Raw genomic sequence first — 21462 nt, 5'->3', positions numbered from 1 at the left:
CCTACATATTGTTAAAAGAGCCTCCATTCTATATTTTGTTTGCTGACCTGCTGGTCTAACCTTTTCAAGGCATTCCAAACAAAACCTTTACCTTCTACCAATATTGGCAGGAGGTAAAGGTAAATATCAGAGTTTGAAGTGTTTTTTTTTCTTCTCCTACTGACCGTATGAAAACTGAAGAGCAAACACTGTGAAGGTCATTGCTGACTGAGGTCATGCTACAAAGTCATGGTAGTCTTATTTAGTCTCATGTCAAACATGATAGCAAGAATGGCAGAGAACGGCATTTCATGTCCCTCTAGATCTTCTCTTCTGCAAAATTCCCATGATGCTCATGATTTTAATAAATGATAGTCAAATATGTGATCTTATGTAATTAACAAACAGATTGAATTCATACAATGAATATAGCAAACCCACGGACAGAAAGTCAGACATACATTAGTTATACCATTGTGAAGCTCACATGTGATACACTTTGATTCCTGTTTTTGCCCTTCTTTTGTAGTTCTCTGCCTTCTATGTTTTCCCTCCTCCTCTCAACCCCGTCTTACTCTCATTCACCTCCTTTTCACTGTAAGCTCTATTCAACTACAATGTATTTACTCCCCCTTCTAGACCTCTTTTTTTTGTGTGTGTGTTTTTTTTTTGTATTCTCTTTGCCATGTCTAGTCTTGTGTCTTCTGCTAGCTGCCTTTCTAGCTGCCTCATCTCTCCTTTCTTTTCCACATACATATTTCTTACTCTCACTTCCTTGTCGTCTACTTGCTCAGCCTCCTTCTTCATCTATCTTCTCCCTCTTTATGTTTCATTTTTCATTCACAGTCTTTTACATAATGATCCCTCTGTTGCAGAAAGGCTGGAAGATATCAAATGTATTTATATAGCCGAAAACATTTTGTATTGTTTCTTCAGATCGTTCCTGGAGGGGGTGCTTATCAGGGGAATGCCGGATAATACCTTCTGTAAGATGGAGCGGGGAGAGCTGACAGCCAGACAGGTTTGTTTCACTCATGTTCCTCAAAATGGTAGACAAAGTTTCTCATTTTCAATATTAAAGTGCAATGAGGATCCACCTTACACCTTCCCGTCAAATGAAATCACAGCAACAACAACTCAACAGATGAACATTTAGCAGTGCCATGTGGTCATCTTTTAACCGAAAGACCCTGCTTGTGGCATCTTTGTAGTTAAGTGAAGTTGATTTTTAGGATTATCTGCTACGTGCATGCCCATCATTTCAAGAATTTCATGAGTAAAGTGATATTGATGAAGTAAACAATACTGCCTCACTTAGCACAAATGCGATGCGTGTCATCTGAATTATGGGGAAATCGGTAGTGACAGGAAAGCAAGTATGTGGTCTACATTTGACTACTGGTAGTCTGATTATGATATTTGCTTTCAAGATCATTTCATAATGAACTACCACTATTCTTGACAACGAAACCATCACATTATGTAGAGATGGGTTAGACACAAACCTTTACCTTCAAATTTCTGTTGTGGCCACTTTTGTAACATCTTGAATTTTCTGTGGTAGCCACTTTAGAAGCATCACCAGCAAGAGCACACACTAGCTAGCTATGCCCAGCTATGCACAGCTTTAGTGTCCCTATCAATCTACACCTTTTATAATACAGTAAGTGATATACACAGTGTGTACCCAGTTGGGTGCACTATTTTATTACACTCTTCTTCCCATATTCCTTTGCTTTCATAAAATGTTCTGCCATAGGAAAACATACGTAGCAATGTTTTGCCTGTGGAAGAGCATCGTAAATTGTGTTCTGTCATGTGATCAAGTGTGTCTGATAGCTTACAAGTGTGTCTGATAGCTTACTAGTGAGTAATGCTCACATATGATAAAAGCGGCTGGTGTTTGAATTGGTTTGCTTGTTTCCTCAGTTCACTGAGCACTTTGAGAAGGAGTGCAGGGAGGCAGCTAAGAAAGAGGGTGTGACCTTACCACCAGACTTCAACACCAGGACCATGTTTGATGCCTTCATGGATCTCAAGCTGGTTCCAGAGATCATCAATGCTGTTGCAGTGCTGAGGCAACATGGTAAAAAACTCGCCTCATAGTCAACATCAGCATAGTTCATATTCAGTGAATCATGAGATCAACAAGAGAATGTTTGGATATTTGGTTACAATAGGATGTTTATATGTGCGTATAAAACAGTGCTGGTCCTCATTCAATCACTTCTTCTTCATATCTTTATTCTTCTCTCTGTCACAGTCATGTGACAATGTACTATGGTCCTAATTAGTTCAGCTACATACACATCTGTACAAATTAGAATGTGCGGAAGTCCTAGTTTAGCATTGGTAATACCAATTTAAATCACAATGGACATCATGCTAAAGGAGATAGCAAATTACATGATCTGTTGCAGTATTTTGTCAAGCAACTCATGTAGGAGGAGAATTTAGAGATCTTAATCTTGTAATAAGCATAACTTTGGAAGTTAACATATTGTACTGATATGAATTCACCAAGGAACCAATTGTTCAAATCTTTTTTTATAACGATATATCATTATGAATTGAATGAAGGCTTTCAATGTCTTAATGAAACAAAATATTTTTGCAAGATAAATCAAGGCTACAAAGTCAATGAATGGGATTAGATCCACACAAAAATTATCAATGACAATTTTTTGGGTAAAATTTTAAGTTCATTAAGAGCAGTCTTTTGAATTACTACAGTAAATTGTTTGATGTTGGGAATCCTCATTGCCAATGTAGGCTTCAAAACAGCAGCACTGACCAACAACTACATCGATGACAGAGAACAAAACGCTCTCTCCGCTGGTGTCATGACAGCACTGTCAAGTTTTCATTTTGACCACTTCATCGAGTCCTGCCGCTTCGGTCAACGCAAACCGCATGAAAGCATCTTCAAAGAAGCACTGAGGAAGCTGGAGATTAAGGCAGAGGAGGTATGATTCATATGAGTAGTATTTGATCATGAAGCCTTCAAAGATTGACTAGTAGAGTTGGGAGGCCATAGAATGCAGCACTTCACTTTAGGTTTTGAAGAGCTTTACAAAGATTTCATCATACACTATATTGATTTTGTGGCCATTTGCATTGAGAAAGCTATTCACAAAAAGGAATGTTGTTGATGGCCAACATTATATTTGAATCATCATTGATGCATAAATTAAAACAAGTCAGTATTATTAACCCTTTGTGTGCCCAAGGACATAGCTTAACCTGCTAAGTCCCCCCCCCCCCCCCCCATCATCAACATTGAGTATAAAATCAATCCAAACCTGACCTGGTTAGAGATTAGCAAGCCCAGTCAGGTGTAGCAAGTCATATCAGTCCATCAGGAAAGCCATGGTCACAAAATAGGGATTAGGTGGGTTGATTAATCTCTATTCATTGACAGTCAGTTTCCAGACATATGTGCCAATCTGCAGAGAAAGAACTCCGTCTTGCATAGGCCTACCCATCAGCTTACAAAGCATTGTAATTGCTTCAGAATTTTATATATTATGATGAACATGTAAATAAGAAAGTAGTCTGATATTAAGTGTGAAATGCATGACATTGTCATGTGTGGGATGACAAGAATAATAGTATGAAGTTTGTTTTTCCAACACTCAATGTGTACATTGTCTCTGAATTCATCTTTTTTTTAAAGTTAATCATTTCATATAATATATCTTGCAGAGATTGTAGAGACCATTGAGTACAATGTACTTCATCATCTTCTGCTCAGTTACTACAAATAGTACAATGTTACTTTGAAAGCAAGTAGTTATCCCCTGTTAATCTGCAGTGAAGTAAACATGCAAACCTGCATACATGTGCCATGATAAAAGCAGTGAAGTCCCGATAAAGTGTATGGTTTTGACTAAGCGGTGGAAATAACACTTGAAAAATTTGTTACATCAAGTTTTGTTGCACTTAAGTGGAGTTTCCACCAAAGCAGTTCCCAATTAATGGGTGAGCAATGTACTCCTTTCTATTCCCATTCTCTTCTCCATCGTCCCAATCAGCCTTCTGGATAGAAGTGAAATTGGTAATGAAAGGCCCCTTTCACCTTGCAATGAAGAAGCCACTGCATTGATATAGTGATACACACCCAATAACAAGAAAGAAAGAAAAAGAAGTTCATTCAATTTGGGCTGTTACCAAGATATTTTCCCCAAACATGTCTCATTCTCATAGTCAATCTATTTTCCCTTTTGCTGCCTTGACCAAACTTGTATGGGTCAGATTTCAACTAAAATATCCACAGTTTTGTGAAGAGAAAGGACAGCATTCCTGACATCACTTTTTTTCATTGTTGTATCAGTGTCAGTGTCAGCATCACTTGATATTCACGAGCCAAGTAACCATTGGTCACTTGTGTTCACCCTCTCCTGACAGATGATTTTTCTTGATGACATCGGGTCAAACCTCAAGGCGGCCAAGGGACTGGGTATCTCCACCATCCTCGTCAAGGACAAGAATGCTGCCCTCAAGGAGCTGCAAGAAATAACCAATGTAGATGTGAGTTGGGAAAAACTTCAGGCCAAAATAGTATTATTCTCTCTCTCTTTAAAGGTCATCATCATTTTGATTTTTAGCTCACCTGAGCCAAAGGCTCAAGTGAGCTATTGCGATCGCCCTTCGTCCGGCGTCCGTCGTGCGTCGTGCGTCGTCCGTCGTCCGTCGTCCGTCGTGCGTCGTGCGTAAACTTTTTACATATTCATCTTCTTCTTGAAAACCCCAAGACCGATTTTTATCAAACTTTGCAGGTAGCATCCCTAGGGGGTTAGGAACTCAATTTGTTAAAATGGGCACCATGCCCCACCCAGGGGCCCCCCAGGGGGGCCCAAACCCCCCAAAATTAAGGAATCTGTAAAAATCTTCTTCTCTAGAACCAGAAGTGGTAGAGCTAAGTTAATACTATGAGTTAGTACATTGATGACTGTAGTTTCAAGTTTGTTCATGGCAGAATCAGGGGTGCCCCCCTTGGGACCCAGGGGAGGGGGTGGGGAGGGGTTCTAATGGGGCCTAAATTGTACATTTTCAACTTCTTCTTGAGAACCCCATTACCCATTTTCACCAAACTTGGCAGGTAGCATCCCTAGGGGGTTAGGAACTCAATTTGTTAAAATGGGCACCGTGCCCCTCCCAGGGGGCCCCTAGGGCCCAAACCCCCCAAAATTAAGGAATCTGTAAAAATCTTCTTCTCTAGAACCAGATGTGATAGAGCAAAGTTAATACTATGACTTAGTACATTGATGACTGTAGTTTCAAGTTTGTTCATGGCAGAATCAGGGGTGCCCCCCTTGTGACCCAGGGGAGGGGGGTGAGGAGGGGTCCTAATGGGGCCTAGATTGTACATTTTTATCTTCTTCTTGAGAACCCCATGACCCATTTTCACCAAACTTGGCAGGTAGCATCCCTAGGGGGTTAGGAACTCAATTTGTTAAAATGGGCACCGTGCCCCTCCCAGGGGGCCCCTAGGGGGCCCAAACCCCCCAAAATTAAGGAATCTGTAAAAATCTTCTTCTCTAGAACCAGAAGTGATAGAGCTAAGTTAATACTATGAGTGAGTACATTAATGACTGTAGTTTCAAGTTTGTTCATAGGAGATCCAGGGGTGCCCCTTTTGGGGGCAGGGGTAGGGGGGGGGGGTGGTTGGGAAGGTCCAAATGGGGGCCTGAATTGTACATTTTCATCTTCTTCCTGAAAATCTCATAATGGATTTTCGTCAAACTTGGCAGGTAGCATCCCTAGGGGGTCAGGATCTCAATTTATCAAAATGGGCACCATGCCCCACCCAGAGAGCCCCAGGGGGCCCCAATCCCCCCAAATTGAGGAATCTTAAAAAATTTGGGCCCTTATTGTACATTTTCATCTTCTACTTGAGAATGCCTGGTCAAATTTTGGTAGAGCTGTGAATAATTTAGATTAGTGACTGCGTGAAAGGTGAACTGCAATACTCAGGTGAGCGCTAGACCCGCGGGTCTCTTGTTGCAGATGGGATAGACTTTGCTGAAGGCCCCTCAATTTACACTGAAATTAGCAACTGAACAATTTGAATAAAGTTTTGACCCCTTTAACCCCCCCCCCCCCCTTTACTACTTGGATGGAAAAAAAAATGTTTTTGTATGTTTGCTTTCAATTGTCAAATGCTTTGTGCAATAGACTATATCTGAGAATGTAAGATTCTGATGGTGCTTATGAAAATTGTACACCATTGACAAACTATCAGATGTTTAGAAATGATCACCAGTCTTGCAATTATAACTACAGCAAGCATTCACACCATATACAATTTGTAGCCCTTCAGGTACTGGTACCAAGAACTTGGTTGCTGAATGCAATGTTGGTAGCCAGATTAGATACACAGAAACTGATATTTTGTAATCTGTAGCAATTGTATCATAGTGTTTATGTGAAATACCCATTTGATACATTGATCCTGTCACACTGTGTAAATCATATTGTAATCGTGGGAAGCTTAATTTAATTTATCATGTTGTAGTTATGTGTATATGAGAGCTGGGATATTCATGATTTATCAGATTCCATGAAATAAGGTGAAAGAAGTGCACTATGAATCAAAATCAATGCATTGGTAGCAAATTTCAAACTCCAAGCCATCTTGATCAGGTTGATACAAAGAGTGTTAATGTAAACTAGAGAAGCACTCTGAGAGCGCAGACCTCCGCCAAGCATGCAGGTCATTTCCACCACTGATCTTGTTCTTCCATAGAGATTTCAGTGATTTCTACCCATACGTACTTATAGCATTGTGTGCTGAAAGTCGCCAGATTTCCCAATATAGAAGCCTTTGTTACGTCATAAACCCTCAGCTGCACGGCGCGCCTCGCCCTAGTAGAAACTAGAGCATGCACTTTAGTGTGCGCATGCGAACCTCAAATACGCGCAGCCTTAACTCCCAAGTTCATTGACCCTACCTGCCAAAATATCAAAAATCCTTCATAAATTCCCCGAAAATTCTCGGATCACTGCCAAAATTTAATCATCTGTTACTTGTATCATTCTATACCTTTCCTGCAAGTTTCATTCAAATCTGTTAACTACTTTTTGAGTTATTTTGTGCAAGGACAAACAAACACACTACACACAAACACACAAACCAATGGTAACGAAAACATAATCTCCTTCCTTGATGGATCTGATAAATGCAAGCACATCAGAGGGTCTCGAATTATTAGGCTGTATGATTGAGGTACCGTATTGATTGATCCATCTCTATTTCTGCCCCACCCAGGTTTTCCAGGAGGCAAAGCCCATTAAGGTCCATCCAGACAAGGTGCCTCATTCCTATGCAGTCACAAGGGTAAGTGTACCTTCTTGCATTGTCTGCGATTCATTCAAAATGTCTGACTGAAGCTTACTTTACAGTTACAAATGATATCACTGGCATCAATATTGTTTCCTTGTTGCATGTAATTCGTTCAGATTGAGACATTCTAGCTTCTCACTCTTTTCTTTTTTTGAAAGTTTTAATGTTTCCTTTGGTTCTCCCAGAGTGGTGTCAAGTTCCACTATGTGGACATGGGAACCGGTCCCCCTGTCATCCTGTGTCATGGATTCCCAGAGTCATGGTACGAGTGGAAGACCCAGGTCAGTGGTGAAGATTACTCTCTGGATTGGGTTTTATTGTCATGGATGTCAATCATTGTCAACACTTTTAGTGGGTGTGCTCAAAGAATGACAGATTTGTTATCATCAGTAGTCATTAGTTGTCAGAAAAGTCAACTTTTGTAAATGCCTTCATTCAAGTACATTGTATGACAGATCCTTCTTTGCTTTTGGTATTAGTGATTTTCACGGTTAACCTGAGTAGGCCTACAGATAATTGTCTTTCATATTTGTCATATGAGGAACATCCTTCATATTTCTGTAATGATTGACCAGATTAAATACTCATAGTCACTCATATAATTCATATTTTGTTTTGTAATCTATCAGTGGAATCATTGCTTTTCCTGTTATGATTTAATTGATTTATCTGTAGTTATTTTGCTTCTGCTTCCTAGTCTGCATCTCCTTGTCTTTTCCTCTGTAGATCCCTGCCCTAGTTGGTGCAGGTTTCCGCGTCATCGCCCTAGACATGAAGGGGTACGGGCAGAGCAGCAACCCACCAGGTCAGAACATACTTTTTTCTTGTTCACTTTTTTCTCTCCATCTTCTCTTCTCCTTTCTCCTTCTCCTCCTCCACACCTCTTGTACTCTTCCCTCCTCTTCTCTCTTTTCCTCTTACTGCTCTACCTTCTTCTATTTCTTCCTCCTCTTCTTCATTCTCTTGCCAATTCTTCCTCATTTTTTAATCTCTCTCATCCCAATCTTTCTTTCTGTCTTTCTCTTTCCTTGTTTTAAACATTGTATGGCAAATGATAAGTCTCTAGACCACCTGTACCATGCATCCACATCCCCACCCAGATCGTGTGTGTCTGTGTCTATGTTGATATGTCCATGTGTATGACCACTTGAAAAGCTCTGCACTTTATTCCTTGCAAGAAAAAAAAAATGAAATCATGAACAGCCAGTGTATTCGCACATGTGCAAATTAAAACAGGAGTAAAACATGCACTCACAAATGCCTCTGCACATAGAAATTCTTTCATTAACTCACTCGTTTTTTCATCTTCAATAGAATCATGCAAGTATGAAATTTTACAGAAAGTAAGCATTTGTTTTTATATCATTAGAATGCGCAATGAACAAATTTACTAAGTATGCATTTAGAAAAGAAGAAATTACAACATTTTATGAGTATTTGAAAAATCTGGATGGGGTGGGGTGGGGTAGGTGTTGCTAAAGAAGCAATACTTGTAGGATGTATTCCCCCCAAAATAGTAGTAGAAATTACTCATACATATTAAATTAGAATGTCTGACACCAATTCTTTCTAACATGTGTGCATTTTGTTTCTGCAGAGATTGAAGAATACAGCCAGGAAAGGATGTGTAAGGTTAGTATACTTTTGATTTATTTGCTTTTCTTTATAGCAAAACATCTATGTTGCTTATGACACATTGAGCTATTGTGTCCTGTAATGCAAATGTTTGGTATTGGGTATGGAAACTGGAAGGATCTGTTCCAACTATCTGTGAGAGTAACTGTTTACTTGATGCTTGTTCATTTGATTTTCTTTGTATGATATCATATGCAGGTGCTTTGAAAGGAAGAAGACAATCTTAATGAAAAAATAGCAGAGAATGAAGTGCAGACTATCTAGAGATGATCTAAGCAGGCACAATTGAATCATGTTCCCTTCATCTGTTTCATGCAAATCAAGCAAAATTTAATTGCTGCCACCAGTTGGTCATATAGAAGAAGGCAAGCTTGGCCATGAGACTCTTAATGTCCAAGTAGTTTTCATCAACTACCAGAGAACTTTGCTTCTCTCAGAAAAGAAAGAATGCACCCTTAAGATGTTCCCAGAAAGAATTTGAAAAATAAAAAATCTGAAAGCCAAGCATTAAATGACCAGAGTAAACAGCTGGCATACTGTCTTTCATGACTGATGCTAAAGAATAATCTTGCTAATTCTATTACCTCGATCCATGTTTGTACATGCCAGCATAATTATGTGGTCTTATATTTTTGTTTCATTGTTGTTGTTGTTGTTTTTTTCAATTTTGTATGTCCACAGTATTAGAATTAAGTTTTAGAACGACTTTAGTACATAATGCGAGAGAGTACTTATATATTACCCTTAATCACTTCCATTGATTTGGTTTAGAGTGTGACATTTATGTACTGTCAAAGCTGTTATTTTTGCAAAGTCCATGAATCACTGTTGTGCCGTGAATTTAACGAGACACAAAATTATCACCAACAGACAGGCATTAGTGCACCTACGATAGCCTTGGTGTCAAATCGCAAGAATATTTGTGACCTCCTCATTTTTGATAATATCTGTAAATAACAGCTTTCACAGTAATTTTTAGTTGCGTAATACTACAGCTTTCAGATGTAGAAACATTAGATTTTAGATATGTCTGATCCGTGATGTATGGATCAAATTTGTGAATTCACTGTTGGATGCTCTATGAGTTCTTCTACCAGGTATTTCACTGAAACGTTCTGAACCTCTGGAGCGTAATTTATTTTATTTTTTATTTTTTTTTCAGGATATGGCTGAGTTCATGGATGCTTTGGTGAGTCATTACTGAGCACAAAATGTTTGAAAGCTTCCCTCTCTGCTGTTGTCATGGGGAAAACTACACTTGTGTGAATCATCTCTATTGAAGTAAACGTCAAGGAAATATGCATTGTATTTGGCATAGACAAGCAATATCGCTAAGCTTCTATTTGTGGGCTTGGTAGCATGGTTGCATCATTCACCTGTGATTTACGGTACAGTGTGTTGAATATAGATATATGAAAATGAATCAATAGTTGTCATATTATGGTTGTTATCGAAGTTACTATATGATGTACATGTATACATACATTATAGTTGCATTTTAAATCATGTTCACTCGGTTATTCAATGCGTATAGGAGAAGGGGAAATATCTGAGTTTGGGTTGAGCAATTTAGATCATGAACAACTTGTGGCCATTGCTCCTGAGAATTGCTGAACATTGTCAGTTTGTATATGCATGGTGTGGTGTTGAAAAATGTGCATGTGTGTATGTGTCTGTCATTGTCAGTGCGTGGTTCAATTCAAGCCTGCATCCTCACTGCAAATTGATGTAGCACACAATCCTGCTTCTAAACCCAAGCAACATTGTGTGAAATGTATTGTTTCTTTCAGTGAGTGGAGGCTGACATTGCAAGAAACCTACAGGTGCTAAAATGTTCATCTCATTGTGCATCTTATAGAAAAACATTGTTTACTCTACTCTCAGCAGTAATTTGGGGAAAAACAGAATGATAGGAGAAGTTTACAGTTTTATCTCTAATGATTTAATTCATGTGCAGTGCACATGTCAATTTTCCACTTGTTTGAGTGTAAACAACACATCGTTACCTGATACAGTTGTAATTAATTGTTTTTCATTTTGTAAAAGTGTAATTATAGTTCCAAACAAATCTTTTGTTTCAAGCAAACCTGTGTGTTTGTTTTGTGTTATGGCTGTACAGGATCAATCTCCTCTTCTACCTTATATACAGGACTTGATATAGACAAAATGTAATATGTTGCTGCTATTATGTTGCAGTGCCTACCACAAGCAACGCTTATCGGTCATGACTGGGGTGGGGCCCTGGTGTGGACCTTTGCCATGCACTATGCAGACAGGGTCAGGTAAAGTAAAGAAGATGAAAACTTAGTATGATGAATTCAAGGGAACAAACAAATGCATGTTACAATTATGGAGAATTATGGTGTCTGTGTTCAGTGCCTGTCATCTTCAAATTTATAGAAACATTCCTTTACATTTTGATATCTAAGTGGAGGTGAAGATATTTATGGAGTAATGCCAACCAGGAGAGTATGATTTCAATTTATGATATGTGCTTGATATCATTGTGTAATAAATATATTACAGAGTAGGGATGGGATTGTCAAAAAGGGAAGTATAAAAAAGGACTTTCACATTTAAAATGTAATTCTATCTGTAGACCGGTGAAGTAAAATCTATTCACACCCTTGAATTTTTCCAGAACGAGTGCCCAGCATTTAGTTATGAATTTTGTATATTTCTTTCTATTCTAATTCTCGCTTAGGCATTCTAATTGCATATATTTATACATATCAGTTGTTGCTTGGTTAGGCAAGATGTATATTGTACAAATACTTGGGGCAAACCTTCTGGTTTTCATGGATAGTCTCTGTGAAGGAAATGTACATTTTGTGTGAAAGGTCAATAAACTTGTCACATACTCCAGCAGTGTGCAGCTGCAGCTGTAGAGGCATAGCAGTTCAGTGGATCATACGCAGCACTCTCCAATGGGACAGTCCACTGTTCAATCCCTACCCCAACAATTTTGTCCTCTAGCAAGGCACTTTGTCCACAATGCAAAGTTTATGGATTGATGCGTGGTTGAATGTAGTAATTTTGTGTTGTAAAACATGGCAGCCTGACTTGAATTCTCCCCATGGAGTAGAGTGTGTCAGTTATCAGTCACTGGTTGGATTCTGGTCACAAGGAGTTATATTACATGTATCATAAAACAATATCTAAGAGCACCATGATGCAGTGGAAAGTGCTATTTGGCCACACACACACACACACACACACACACACACACACACACACACACACACACACACACACACACACAAATAGAATGACAACAACCAATCACCACCACCGCCATCAACAACAACAAGCCCAAAGATTAAGACACTCTATTAGTTTTGTTATGATTGCAGCCATGTAGCTGGGATCTGCACCCCAATGATGCCACCCAACAATAAATCCAGTCCACTTGAGAGAATTAAGAAGGATCCAGGTGTGTTTGACTACCAGCTCTACTTCCAGGAACCGGTAAGTGGCTCCGGGATCCCTGATAAAGTTCACTAATTATACATCATTCTGTTCGTGATGCAAAGATGTTGTTAAAAACAAAACAAAACAAAACAAAACAAAACAAAACAAAACAAAACAAAACAAAACAAAACAAAACAAAACAACCCCCCCCCCAAAAAAAAAAAAAAAAAAAAAAAAACGAAAAAAAAAAAAGCGAAAAAAAACCCCCAGCTATATTTTTTGGCAATTATGCTCTCCATTTTTATAAAGAGATCACAAACATGCGTAATGCCTGTCATATCAACTAGACTGCTATAATAAGCTTGTTTGACTGATTGAGTGTAATAGAGATACAGACCACATAGATCATAGCTGAAGGAGTAAAAAGAAATACTTTGACTATTTTGCACAGTTGACTTGGATGCCTCTGTCTTCTCACAAAATAACAGCATTCTGTCGGTGTAGGCCCTCAATATTGTAAAGAAATGCACTTCATTGATCGTGACCTTTGGCCTTGAGGATTACATTTCCATTTTACTCTCAATGCTGAAAATGGCATTTTGTCCAATTGATCTGCAGTTCAGTGACCTTTACTTTTGACACTTGACCTTTCATTCCTGTTATTTCATCTTTATCCTCGCAGAAACATTCCTTCCTACCAAACTTGTTTGTATAACCATAGGACATCCTAGCTTATGGTTTAACTAGAAACTGACATACGCAAAGTTTGTTTATACAATGCTGCATACTGGCACTGGTCCGACGGTCCAGGACCAGTAAAAAATGGTAACTTTTTCAGGAATGGAGCAGTAAAAATGAGAAAACTGGGTACCTACTGGTCTGACAGACAGGTTAGAAAAAATGTGTTAGTGTGCAGCCCTGGTTTATGCACTGTAGGGTGATTGATCTGTATTTTGTTCACACTTTAGTTAGATGTATTATTTCTATGGATGGTCGCTGTCAGTTGTACATTACTGCACAGTCTCCATGAATTACAGACTCTAATACCCTCGTTTCTCAGAGATTTTTTTTTCTCATTAGTCACTCGTCAGAGGCCAAGTTTTTTGCTTCCGGCCACCCACTGCCATGTATCGGATCGCGGTCTGATGAATCCAACTTGCATTGGTCGACTATCAGGTGAGTGTCAGTCATGCCGGGTGTGATCCGATGATGCAAAATTGTCCGATGAAGATCACGTGTGACATGTCTGACACTGACCTGATGGTTGATCAAAACAAGTCGGATTCATCAGACTTCCATCTGATATGCTTTGGCTAGTTGTCGGAAGCAACAAACTTCGCTTCTGACAAGAGACAGATGAGAAAGAAATATATGTGGAAAGGGGGTATTAGGTAATACCAGCTCTTGTAGAAATAAGTCCATGCTTTTTGATGATTTGAAGTGGAGATCATGGATTATGCTTTGAACACTGAAGGATGATAATCGTGACTGCTGCTTATCTGATTTGTGACAGGGTGTGGCTGAGGCAGAGTTGGAGGCAAACCTTGAGAAATTTGTCAAGACATTTTTCCGTCGTCCCCAAGAGGTGAGAAATATCCTTTCTGTTAGTGCACAGATGTAAGCAGAAATAGTTTTTGTTAATACTGTGTGAAACATAATTTGTTCTGACAGTGTAAGTTTGGTTAAAGTAAATTTTGGTGTACACAGAAACAGATTCTTAATGCTGTTTACAGCTTCAAATTTATGTAAACTGGACCTCCTTTTGCTTTTAGATGTATTGGCAATGATTGTATCTAGGCCCTATGCCAGTCATCACAGGTGACATTTTAAAAGTGGAGAAAATTGCTCTCAAAGTGCAGACTATGTTCAAATTCAAACATAGGGGGCCTGTCTATACCTTTTGGCTCAATTAAGCAGTGTAGGAGCTCTCCATAGCAACTGGCAGCTACACATCACCACATGCCTTGCCATGTTTGGCAGGGATATTGGTAGTGAGACAGCTGATAAGTATTACTTGTAAATGGGGTATTTATCAGTGGGATCAAGAAAAGAGTAAGACATAGGTTTTGACCAAAACTGCAATGATAGTCCTATGGTTAAGACAGATTGTGTGTAGTCACAGTTGGAGTTGTATTGAAGTATATTGTAGTGTAATTCTCATTTGTGTATTGTACAGTACGTTGCAGTTCAATTTCGGGGATTGAAATCTGTTATGAAGTGAATTTGTCCTTGAAAGTGATTTCCTGCCATTTTGGCCCATTGCGTGGCTACCTCCCACAGCAACGTTTGACTCCTCCTTTCAGGGCATCCAGTAAATCCATTGTCTCTCGGAGTGGATAGCACGGATAGTAACTTTTCTGAATTCAACCAGAATGAGAAGTGCCAGAGAGGAGATGCACAGATACAACATGCTTCCTGTTCTATATGATGATGCAGATATCTGTGAGAGTGGTAGAGGCCAAACTCCTTAGAATCTTGAAATCTTTGAATGGCCAGTAATTTCTGCTGAATTCAACCATCATAAGAAGTGCTGGAGAGAAGATAGGAGTCGAGCATTCTTCCCGTTCTGTGAAATGATGTAGAAATCTGTAGGAGTGGTTGTACTGCACATATATGCATGACAGACCACACATTTTAGCTTAGTCTTGAAACATTGGAATGGCTGGTAATACATGCCCCCAAATAGAATCATAGTTAGATTATTAGCATCTGCATGATGTCTGCCATTTTCCCATGATTCCTGGAATTTTTAAATTGTTCCCTGTTATTTTAGGAAATATGGTATTTTTATGATATTACAAATTGTCAGATTTGTGTTTTCAGCGTGACCCTGCTTTCAGCGTTGCAGATGTTCGAAAGAGAGGTATGTTGATTTTATTGTATCATTTTTTTTTTTTTTTTTTTTGGTTTTGTTTGCATTTTTGCCTTCTTTCTCTACCATGAAGTGTTGTTTTAAGACTTAAAAATCATCCCCTTAATGTATTTTCACCACATGCACACAGAATTTATTGAAATCATATATCCCACATAAAATGTGATTTTAATGACATATGCACATTGATAAATGCTATTAAGATTCACATGGTATCTTTATGCATGAATCAGAATAATACAACATTCACAAATAATTTCAAACATCACATGATAGTTTTGATGCCCATTGAACTCTTTGGATTTTACTGTAAACAGTGTACTCAATTACTTTACTGTAATAAGTGTACTCAATTATGGTCTGTCAGTGCAAATTCACCATCAAGTCATATTTCATATTAAACATTTAACTTGAGAAACATCTGGTAAGAACTTAAAAAACACAGGTTAGCATGATTCTGCCATTGACTTCACACAGGAGAAATTCTGTTAAAAACCAACCTCAGTTTTTCTCAGGTAAAAAGTTTTATGCATCAGGTCCCAGGAATTCTGCCAAATATTGAAACTGTGACTGACTCTGGGTGTCTAAAACATTTACTTTCTGTCCACTGCAGGAGGATTACTGGTTGGTGTAAAGGATGATATCACACTCAGCAGTATTCTCACCGAGGAGGATTTGGAGTACTATGTCAAGCAGATGAAGACTAGTGGACTGAGGTATGTTAAACAAGGTTTCCTTCTCTTGATGAAGACTGGCTCTTATCTTCTCATTCATCTCCATAAGTCACATCTGATACCAGCTTTCAGTTTGGGTTGGCTCTTTGAAAAACTCATCAGTTAATTTGGCATCAAAATTGTCATATAATGGAAAGATGAAAATGCTGTTCGGACGATGATGCTTGTGAGTTCTGTCATGAACTGGAGCCATTTTCTATTTGTGGTTGGTTAAGCATACAATTCCTCTCAGTTGCCCAAATTTTGTGAGTACTTGTTCTTTGCTATTGTAATATTCTGTGCCAAATAAAATATACTAAATTCTCCCAGTTTGAGAATAAATGAAGAATGACAACATTGGAAGGAGAATTTACCCATGAGAGAAACAAAGACTCACTGTTGATAAAGAAATACAAATCAAAGAGATTGACATTTTACCATAGGTTTTCATCTTGGATGTATTGTCCCGATTAGAAGTACTGATATATTGATGAATGGAGATTGTACCCTAGGGAGCTATTTACATTCCATTTACATTGAAAGAAAAGCAATGGGTTTTTGAAAATGTTGGTAATATTAGATGATTGTTAAGCCATTTAGGACCATTTGAATGCCAAATGAGGTCAACCAACATGGACTCAATGAAATATGAAGGATAAATGAGCATTTATCAAAACATTTACAGTGTTACAGTGCTTTTGATTTGATAATTTGTTGTAGTGGATATAAAACTTATTTATTTTGCTTCTTGTCATGAGGAAGTTATGTAGTTTACAGACTGTTCCCAGATTATCATTCCTGCGGTGGAACTGTGCAGCATTTTTCTTCATTTCAGTGGTTTCACCCGGTCAAATCTTATGATTATAGCTAGACAGAGAAGTAGAATTCTAAGCTTATTGTTCTACCTTCCAGAGGGATGCTGAACTGGTATCGCAATATTGAGCAGAACTGGAAGTACAACCACAGAGCTATGGGCAGGAAGGTAAGGCATTCTAGTGCAAATTTGTAGCATTTACGTCAAGATAATGAAATGAAATATGAATCTTGATTTGCAGTTTTACCTTGCTCCTAATGATGTAATTGACTTATGAGAGAATTTTTTTTTTAATGTTACAGTATTCATTGATGACTTTAGTCATGATTTCATGTATTAGTTTTGTTTCATGTCTTTTGCCTCACAAAGTCCAGTTTAGCCACTGCACTTCTTTTATCATGCATTAATACATTTATTCATTTCCACTCTCCATGGAGTTTAAAATCCAGTACACTAGAATATCTGGAATTCAAGAATATATAATTTATATTTGAAATGAAAAAGTAAAGGAATGCTTAGAAACTGACATTCATAAAATACATTTGAACACTTGAAAACATATGTATATATGTCATGTGCTAAAACTTTCTTCTGCATGTTTCTGTGAGAGGAACAAATGAGTCATTGCTACTGAAATTAAATTACTGGTATGCTACTGTGCACCACTTATATCATGTGTCAAAAAAAAAAATGTAATCTGTCAGTCTTGGGTGTTAGTGTACATTGCATAAATGATTAGAGTAAAAAAAAGAAAGAAATAAAACAAAGATAAAAAAGGAACTCCTGCAAGCAAAAGTGTGTATTAAAACTCCTTACTGACAGTTGTTTTTGTATATCCTTATTTATAGCTCTACATGCCAGCCCTGATGGTGACTTGTGGATTAGACCGTGTTCTTTCACCGGCAATGAGTAAAGCGATGGAACCCTGGGTACGTTGTTACCATTCTTGATTTCTGGTCAGACATTGCCAGGCTTAAATTTCATGCAGAAGTTATGGTTCATAGTACGGAAGATGGTCATCATCGTGGTAGAAATTGAAGGAAATAAAGCTGATCTTCTGAAGATCAGAAGATCAGCTTTATTTCCTTCAAGTTATGGTTCATTTGTTGAGTCTTTTGTCAGCAATAGCTATGCCCTTGGGCAAAACATGTAATCTGCTTTGCCTGGTCTTTTGGTGGTGACTTTGATATGCCAATCCCATAGTTCCTTGCTTATAGATGTTCAAATGCTTCCCAAGTAATCACGTAAAATCAATCAAAATGAACACAGCACTGATTAGTAGATCAGTCCACTGTAGATACTGTAAAGTATGATCAGTAACTAATGGTCTTTAGAACATGAAATAATAAGATACTTTGAAACTTTGTCTCATGCTTGTATGGCAAATGAGATGTGATTTACAGCAGATGATTGAAATATGAATTTGAGCTTTCTGTCCATGAACATGATGTGTATGAAGTATTTTACTTCAGAGGGAAGTAGGCATGGAAAGAGCATAGTGTATTATCGCTATGTCGGGCAAGGTGTGCATGTATCAATATACGCAAGCTGTACATGACTAGAACTGTTGGTGGTTTTGTTTGGGTTGTGTTTCTGAGTATCAGTGTAATGCATTTTCTCCCCTTTTTTGATTGAAATGTTTTTCTCCCTCCCCCCATCTTATTTCAGTACTTACCAAAATCAGCTGAGTGAAACTAGTTGCCAGTGACATGGGCAGTATTGTTTGATTGACAGCAAGAACGTCTGTTATCAAGCTGATATGCATGTTTGTGAAGTAATGTGGTGCCCTTGTGTAAAATTGCTTTTTCACCACAGTTATAATGATCGAAACCAAATATTTTGTTACCGGTACTATTTATAGACTTTCTCACTTTATCAATCATTGTCTGTAACTCATAGTTCCTCTTCAGTCTGTTATTGTGTCTTTTTAATGGATGAGAAGTTGAAAGTGATCCAGTATCTCCAGAAAACACAAAACCTTCCTCTTTTTTTTTTGCTTTTCTTCATCAGGTGGTAAATCTCTCTAGAGGTCACATTGAAGATAGTGGACATTGGGCAGCCCTTGAGAAGTAAGCAAACCAAGTTTAGACAATGAATATTGACAGTGTTCAATTTAACTCATTTCATTAAGTAGAAAAATGAGCAAAGAGAATGGGATTACATCGAGATGAGCAAGGAGAATGGGATTCCATCATTTCATTAAGCATAGAACTGCAAAAATATAGTGAACTTAAGTCCAGTATATCATCTTGTGTGTATGTTTTGGGGTTCCGTGTTGCATAGAAACTGAAATTCATTGGTATTTTTGCAGATGAAATATGTCAGCCTTGTGTCACATTTCAAGGCATCTCATTTTTCTCATTTGTTATTCCCACAGACCCAGAGAATTGAACAAGATCCTTGTTGATTGGCTGCTCAAGGTGCATGGTGACTCTACTCGACCAATCATTCCTTCTAGCCTGTAGGGACTAGAAGTCTTTGAAGCTGGTATGATAGAGGACAACGGATGGATCATTTTAAGTCTTTGTAAAGGCGAATCAACTTCACAAAGACAATTTTTTTTTACCCCTCTGATTAAGATCATTCAAATGTTAGCAACAGACACAGTGAAGATTTGAGTAGGAGTTTATCAACAGTGATAATGATGCTCTAAATATCATGACATCCTGAAAGATTTTGAAATAGTAATTGATAATTATATGATTCTGACACCATTTGATCATGAATTGTGTAAAATTTCCTGTTTCCCGAATGGAAACACTCAACTCATGACTAAGATTAAGATTCATCACAGTATTATCTTTCAACGCATCCTTCAAGACAAGAGGAAGGCTTGTTTTTCCCCCATCTTTTCTTTGCATGTCATTCAAACTCGCTGAGAATCACAGGTATATCCTTTCTAATTTGTAAAATAACAGAGTGCCAAGCAAGTGACATTGCAAAGGAGAGCTCACAGAGCTCTCCTTATGATTACAATGAAATTAATTGATATTCAGTGGTAATGTTGTATATGATCTGACTCTAATTATCACCCTTCTCTATAATCATAATACAGTTCACTCCTGTTATAACTAACACGGTTATAACGAAATTCTGGTTACAACGAAGTAAAAATTCATGCCGCAACGTTATCCAAACTATGCATTTTTATTGTTTATTTGTTCGGTTATAATGAAATTTCAATATAACAAAAGAAAACTGCCGGTCCCGAGGACTTCTCATTATAACGGGAGTCCACTGTATTCTGATTTTATGACTTTTGAATTTTTGCCTCATTGTTAATTTTCAGGGCTGTAGATTATGTGGTATACTCACACTGCTAACTGCATGGTTTATGACTCTCTTGTGATTGACCCCTCTGTGTTAATATGATCAACATTGATTGTGTTCTTAGGAATGGAGATGCTGCAATACTGATGTAATAATATTTGAGTATTTATTAATTGATTATTCATCATATCATAGATAACATGTGATTACCAATCATTTATTTTTGTATAATGATCTGATTATTTGGGTTTGTTTCTATTTTTTGCTGTTTATCAAAACAAAGGAAAGTTTATGCCTGCAGGCCTTATTCACTTTCAATAGATGTTTGCATTTCTGGGATCAAGGTTACCCTACAAAGTTGTTTTTTTGTTGAATGTATAGCAATGTGTTTTTGCAGAGCATAATTTGATGTTGTTTCAATGAATAACACTCCAAGTCCATATGCTTACGTATTACAGGGCATTAACACCTTAACAGACATGTAATCAAATTGTTTGAATTACGCGTACTTCCTTTCTTGCACTTCTATACTACTTGATGGTTGATGGTTGGATGATATTGTTTGCAACATTAAAAAAAAAATTATTTTTGATATTTTTATTTATTATTATTATTATTTTTTTTACTTTACCATGGTCACTTGAATCAAGCCAGGCTGGCGCAATTGGGGGCAGAAGTGGCACCAGAAAAAAACAAAAAATGAAGTTAAGCTTTTTTTTTTTTTTTTTTTTTTTTTTTTTGGGGGGGGGGGGGGAACTTGTTACTCAATGTCGACGATTGGAAGATTGCAAGTTCTATGAGAGAGCTTTTTTTTTTTTTTTTTTGTCTGTCAGCTGAAGAAACCCAAAAATGGCACCAGAAAATTGTGCGGAAGGCCCCCCCCCCCCCCTTTTTTTCCCTTTTTTATACCCCCGCCAAACGAAGTTTGAAGGGGGTATATAGGAATCAGCGGACGGTCGGGCGGTTGGGCGGGCGGTCCGTTGCAAATCTTGCGTCGCGAACTACTTCCTCAGTTTTCAACCGATTCCCATAAAACTTGGCACAGATGTGTGCCTTGGGTTGTAGATGTGCAAGACGTATTTTTTGACAGTACCCAAAAGTACGTTGCCATGGTAACGACATATTATGGGCAAAAATGGGTACAAATCTTGCGTCGCGAACTCCTCCCACAGTTTTTGATCAATTTTTATGAAATTAGGTACAGATGTTCATCTGAATATGTTAATGTGCAAGACACATATTTCCGCAGTGGCAAAAAGTGCGTTGCCATGGTAACGGCATGTTATTGGTAAAATATAGGGCAAAATGCTTCATGGCAAAACTGCTTCATCAGTGTTCTTCCAATTCTCATGGAATTCATATTGAATGTTTGTCTTAGGATATAGGTCAGCATGACACATTTCTTGACAGTGACAAAAAGTAT

At 38.0% G+C, this 21462-nt stretch overlaps 1 protein-coding gene across 1 annotated transcript in view; it reads left to right on the top strand.

The window, feature by feature from the left end:
* The window catches only part of LOC139721109 (bifunctional epoxide hydrolase 2-like), a 33410-nt gene extending 12691 nt beyond the window's left edge, over window positions 1-20719 (top strand). The window contains exons 3-20 of the mRNA XM_071632439.1: window positions 916-1000; window positions 1909-2065; window positions 2752-2945; window positions 4387-4509; window positions 7250-7318; window positions 7510-7605; window positions 8051-8129; window positions 8922-8956; window positions 10122-10148; window positions 11156-11241; window positions 12313-12427; window positions 13884-13955; window positions 15194-15233; window positions 15856-15958; window positions 16868-16937; window positions 17618-17698; window positions 18780-18838; window positions 19147-20719. Coding sequence (XP_071488540.1) covers window positions 916-1000; window positions 1909-2065; window positions 2752-2945; window positions 4387-4509; window positions 7250-7318; window positions 7510-7605; window positions 8051-8129; window positions 8922-8956; window positions 10122-10148; window positions 11156-11241; window positions 12313-12427; window positions 13884-13955; window positions 15194-15233; window positions 15856-15958; window positions 16868-16937; window positions 17618-17698; window positions 18780-18838; window positions 19147-19234 — 1579 coding nt within the window. The 3' untranslated portion in view covers window positions 19235-20719. The remainder of the gene's footprint in view (window positions 1-915; window positions 1001-1908; window positions 2066-2751; window positions 2946-4386; window positions 4510-7249; window positions 7319-7509; window positions 7606-8050; window positions 8130-8921; window positions 8957-10121; window positions 10149-11155; window positions 11242-12312; window positions 12428-13883; window positions 13956-15193; window positions 15234-15855; window positions 15959-16867; window positions 16938-17617; window positions 17699-18779; window positions 18839-19146) is intronic.
* Window positions 20720-21462: the final 743 nt, after the last annotated feature.

The sequence above is a fragment of the Diadema antillarum genome, unplaced genomic scaffold (assembly GCF_040938485.1).
Source record: "Diadema antillarum isolate AM-2024a unplaced genomic scaffold, OU_Dant_1.0 scf00000138, whole genome shotgun sequence".
Classification (NCBI taxonomy): domain Eukaryota; kingdom Metazoa; phylum Echinodermata; class Echinoidea; order Diadematoida; family Diadematidae; genus Diadema; species Diadema antillarum.
Note: the sequence above shows the minus strand (reverse complement) of the source record. Positions and strands in the feature narration are given on the sequence as shown.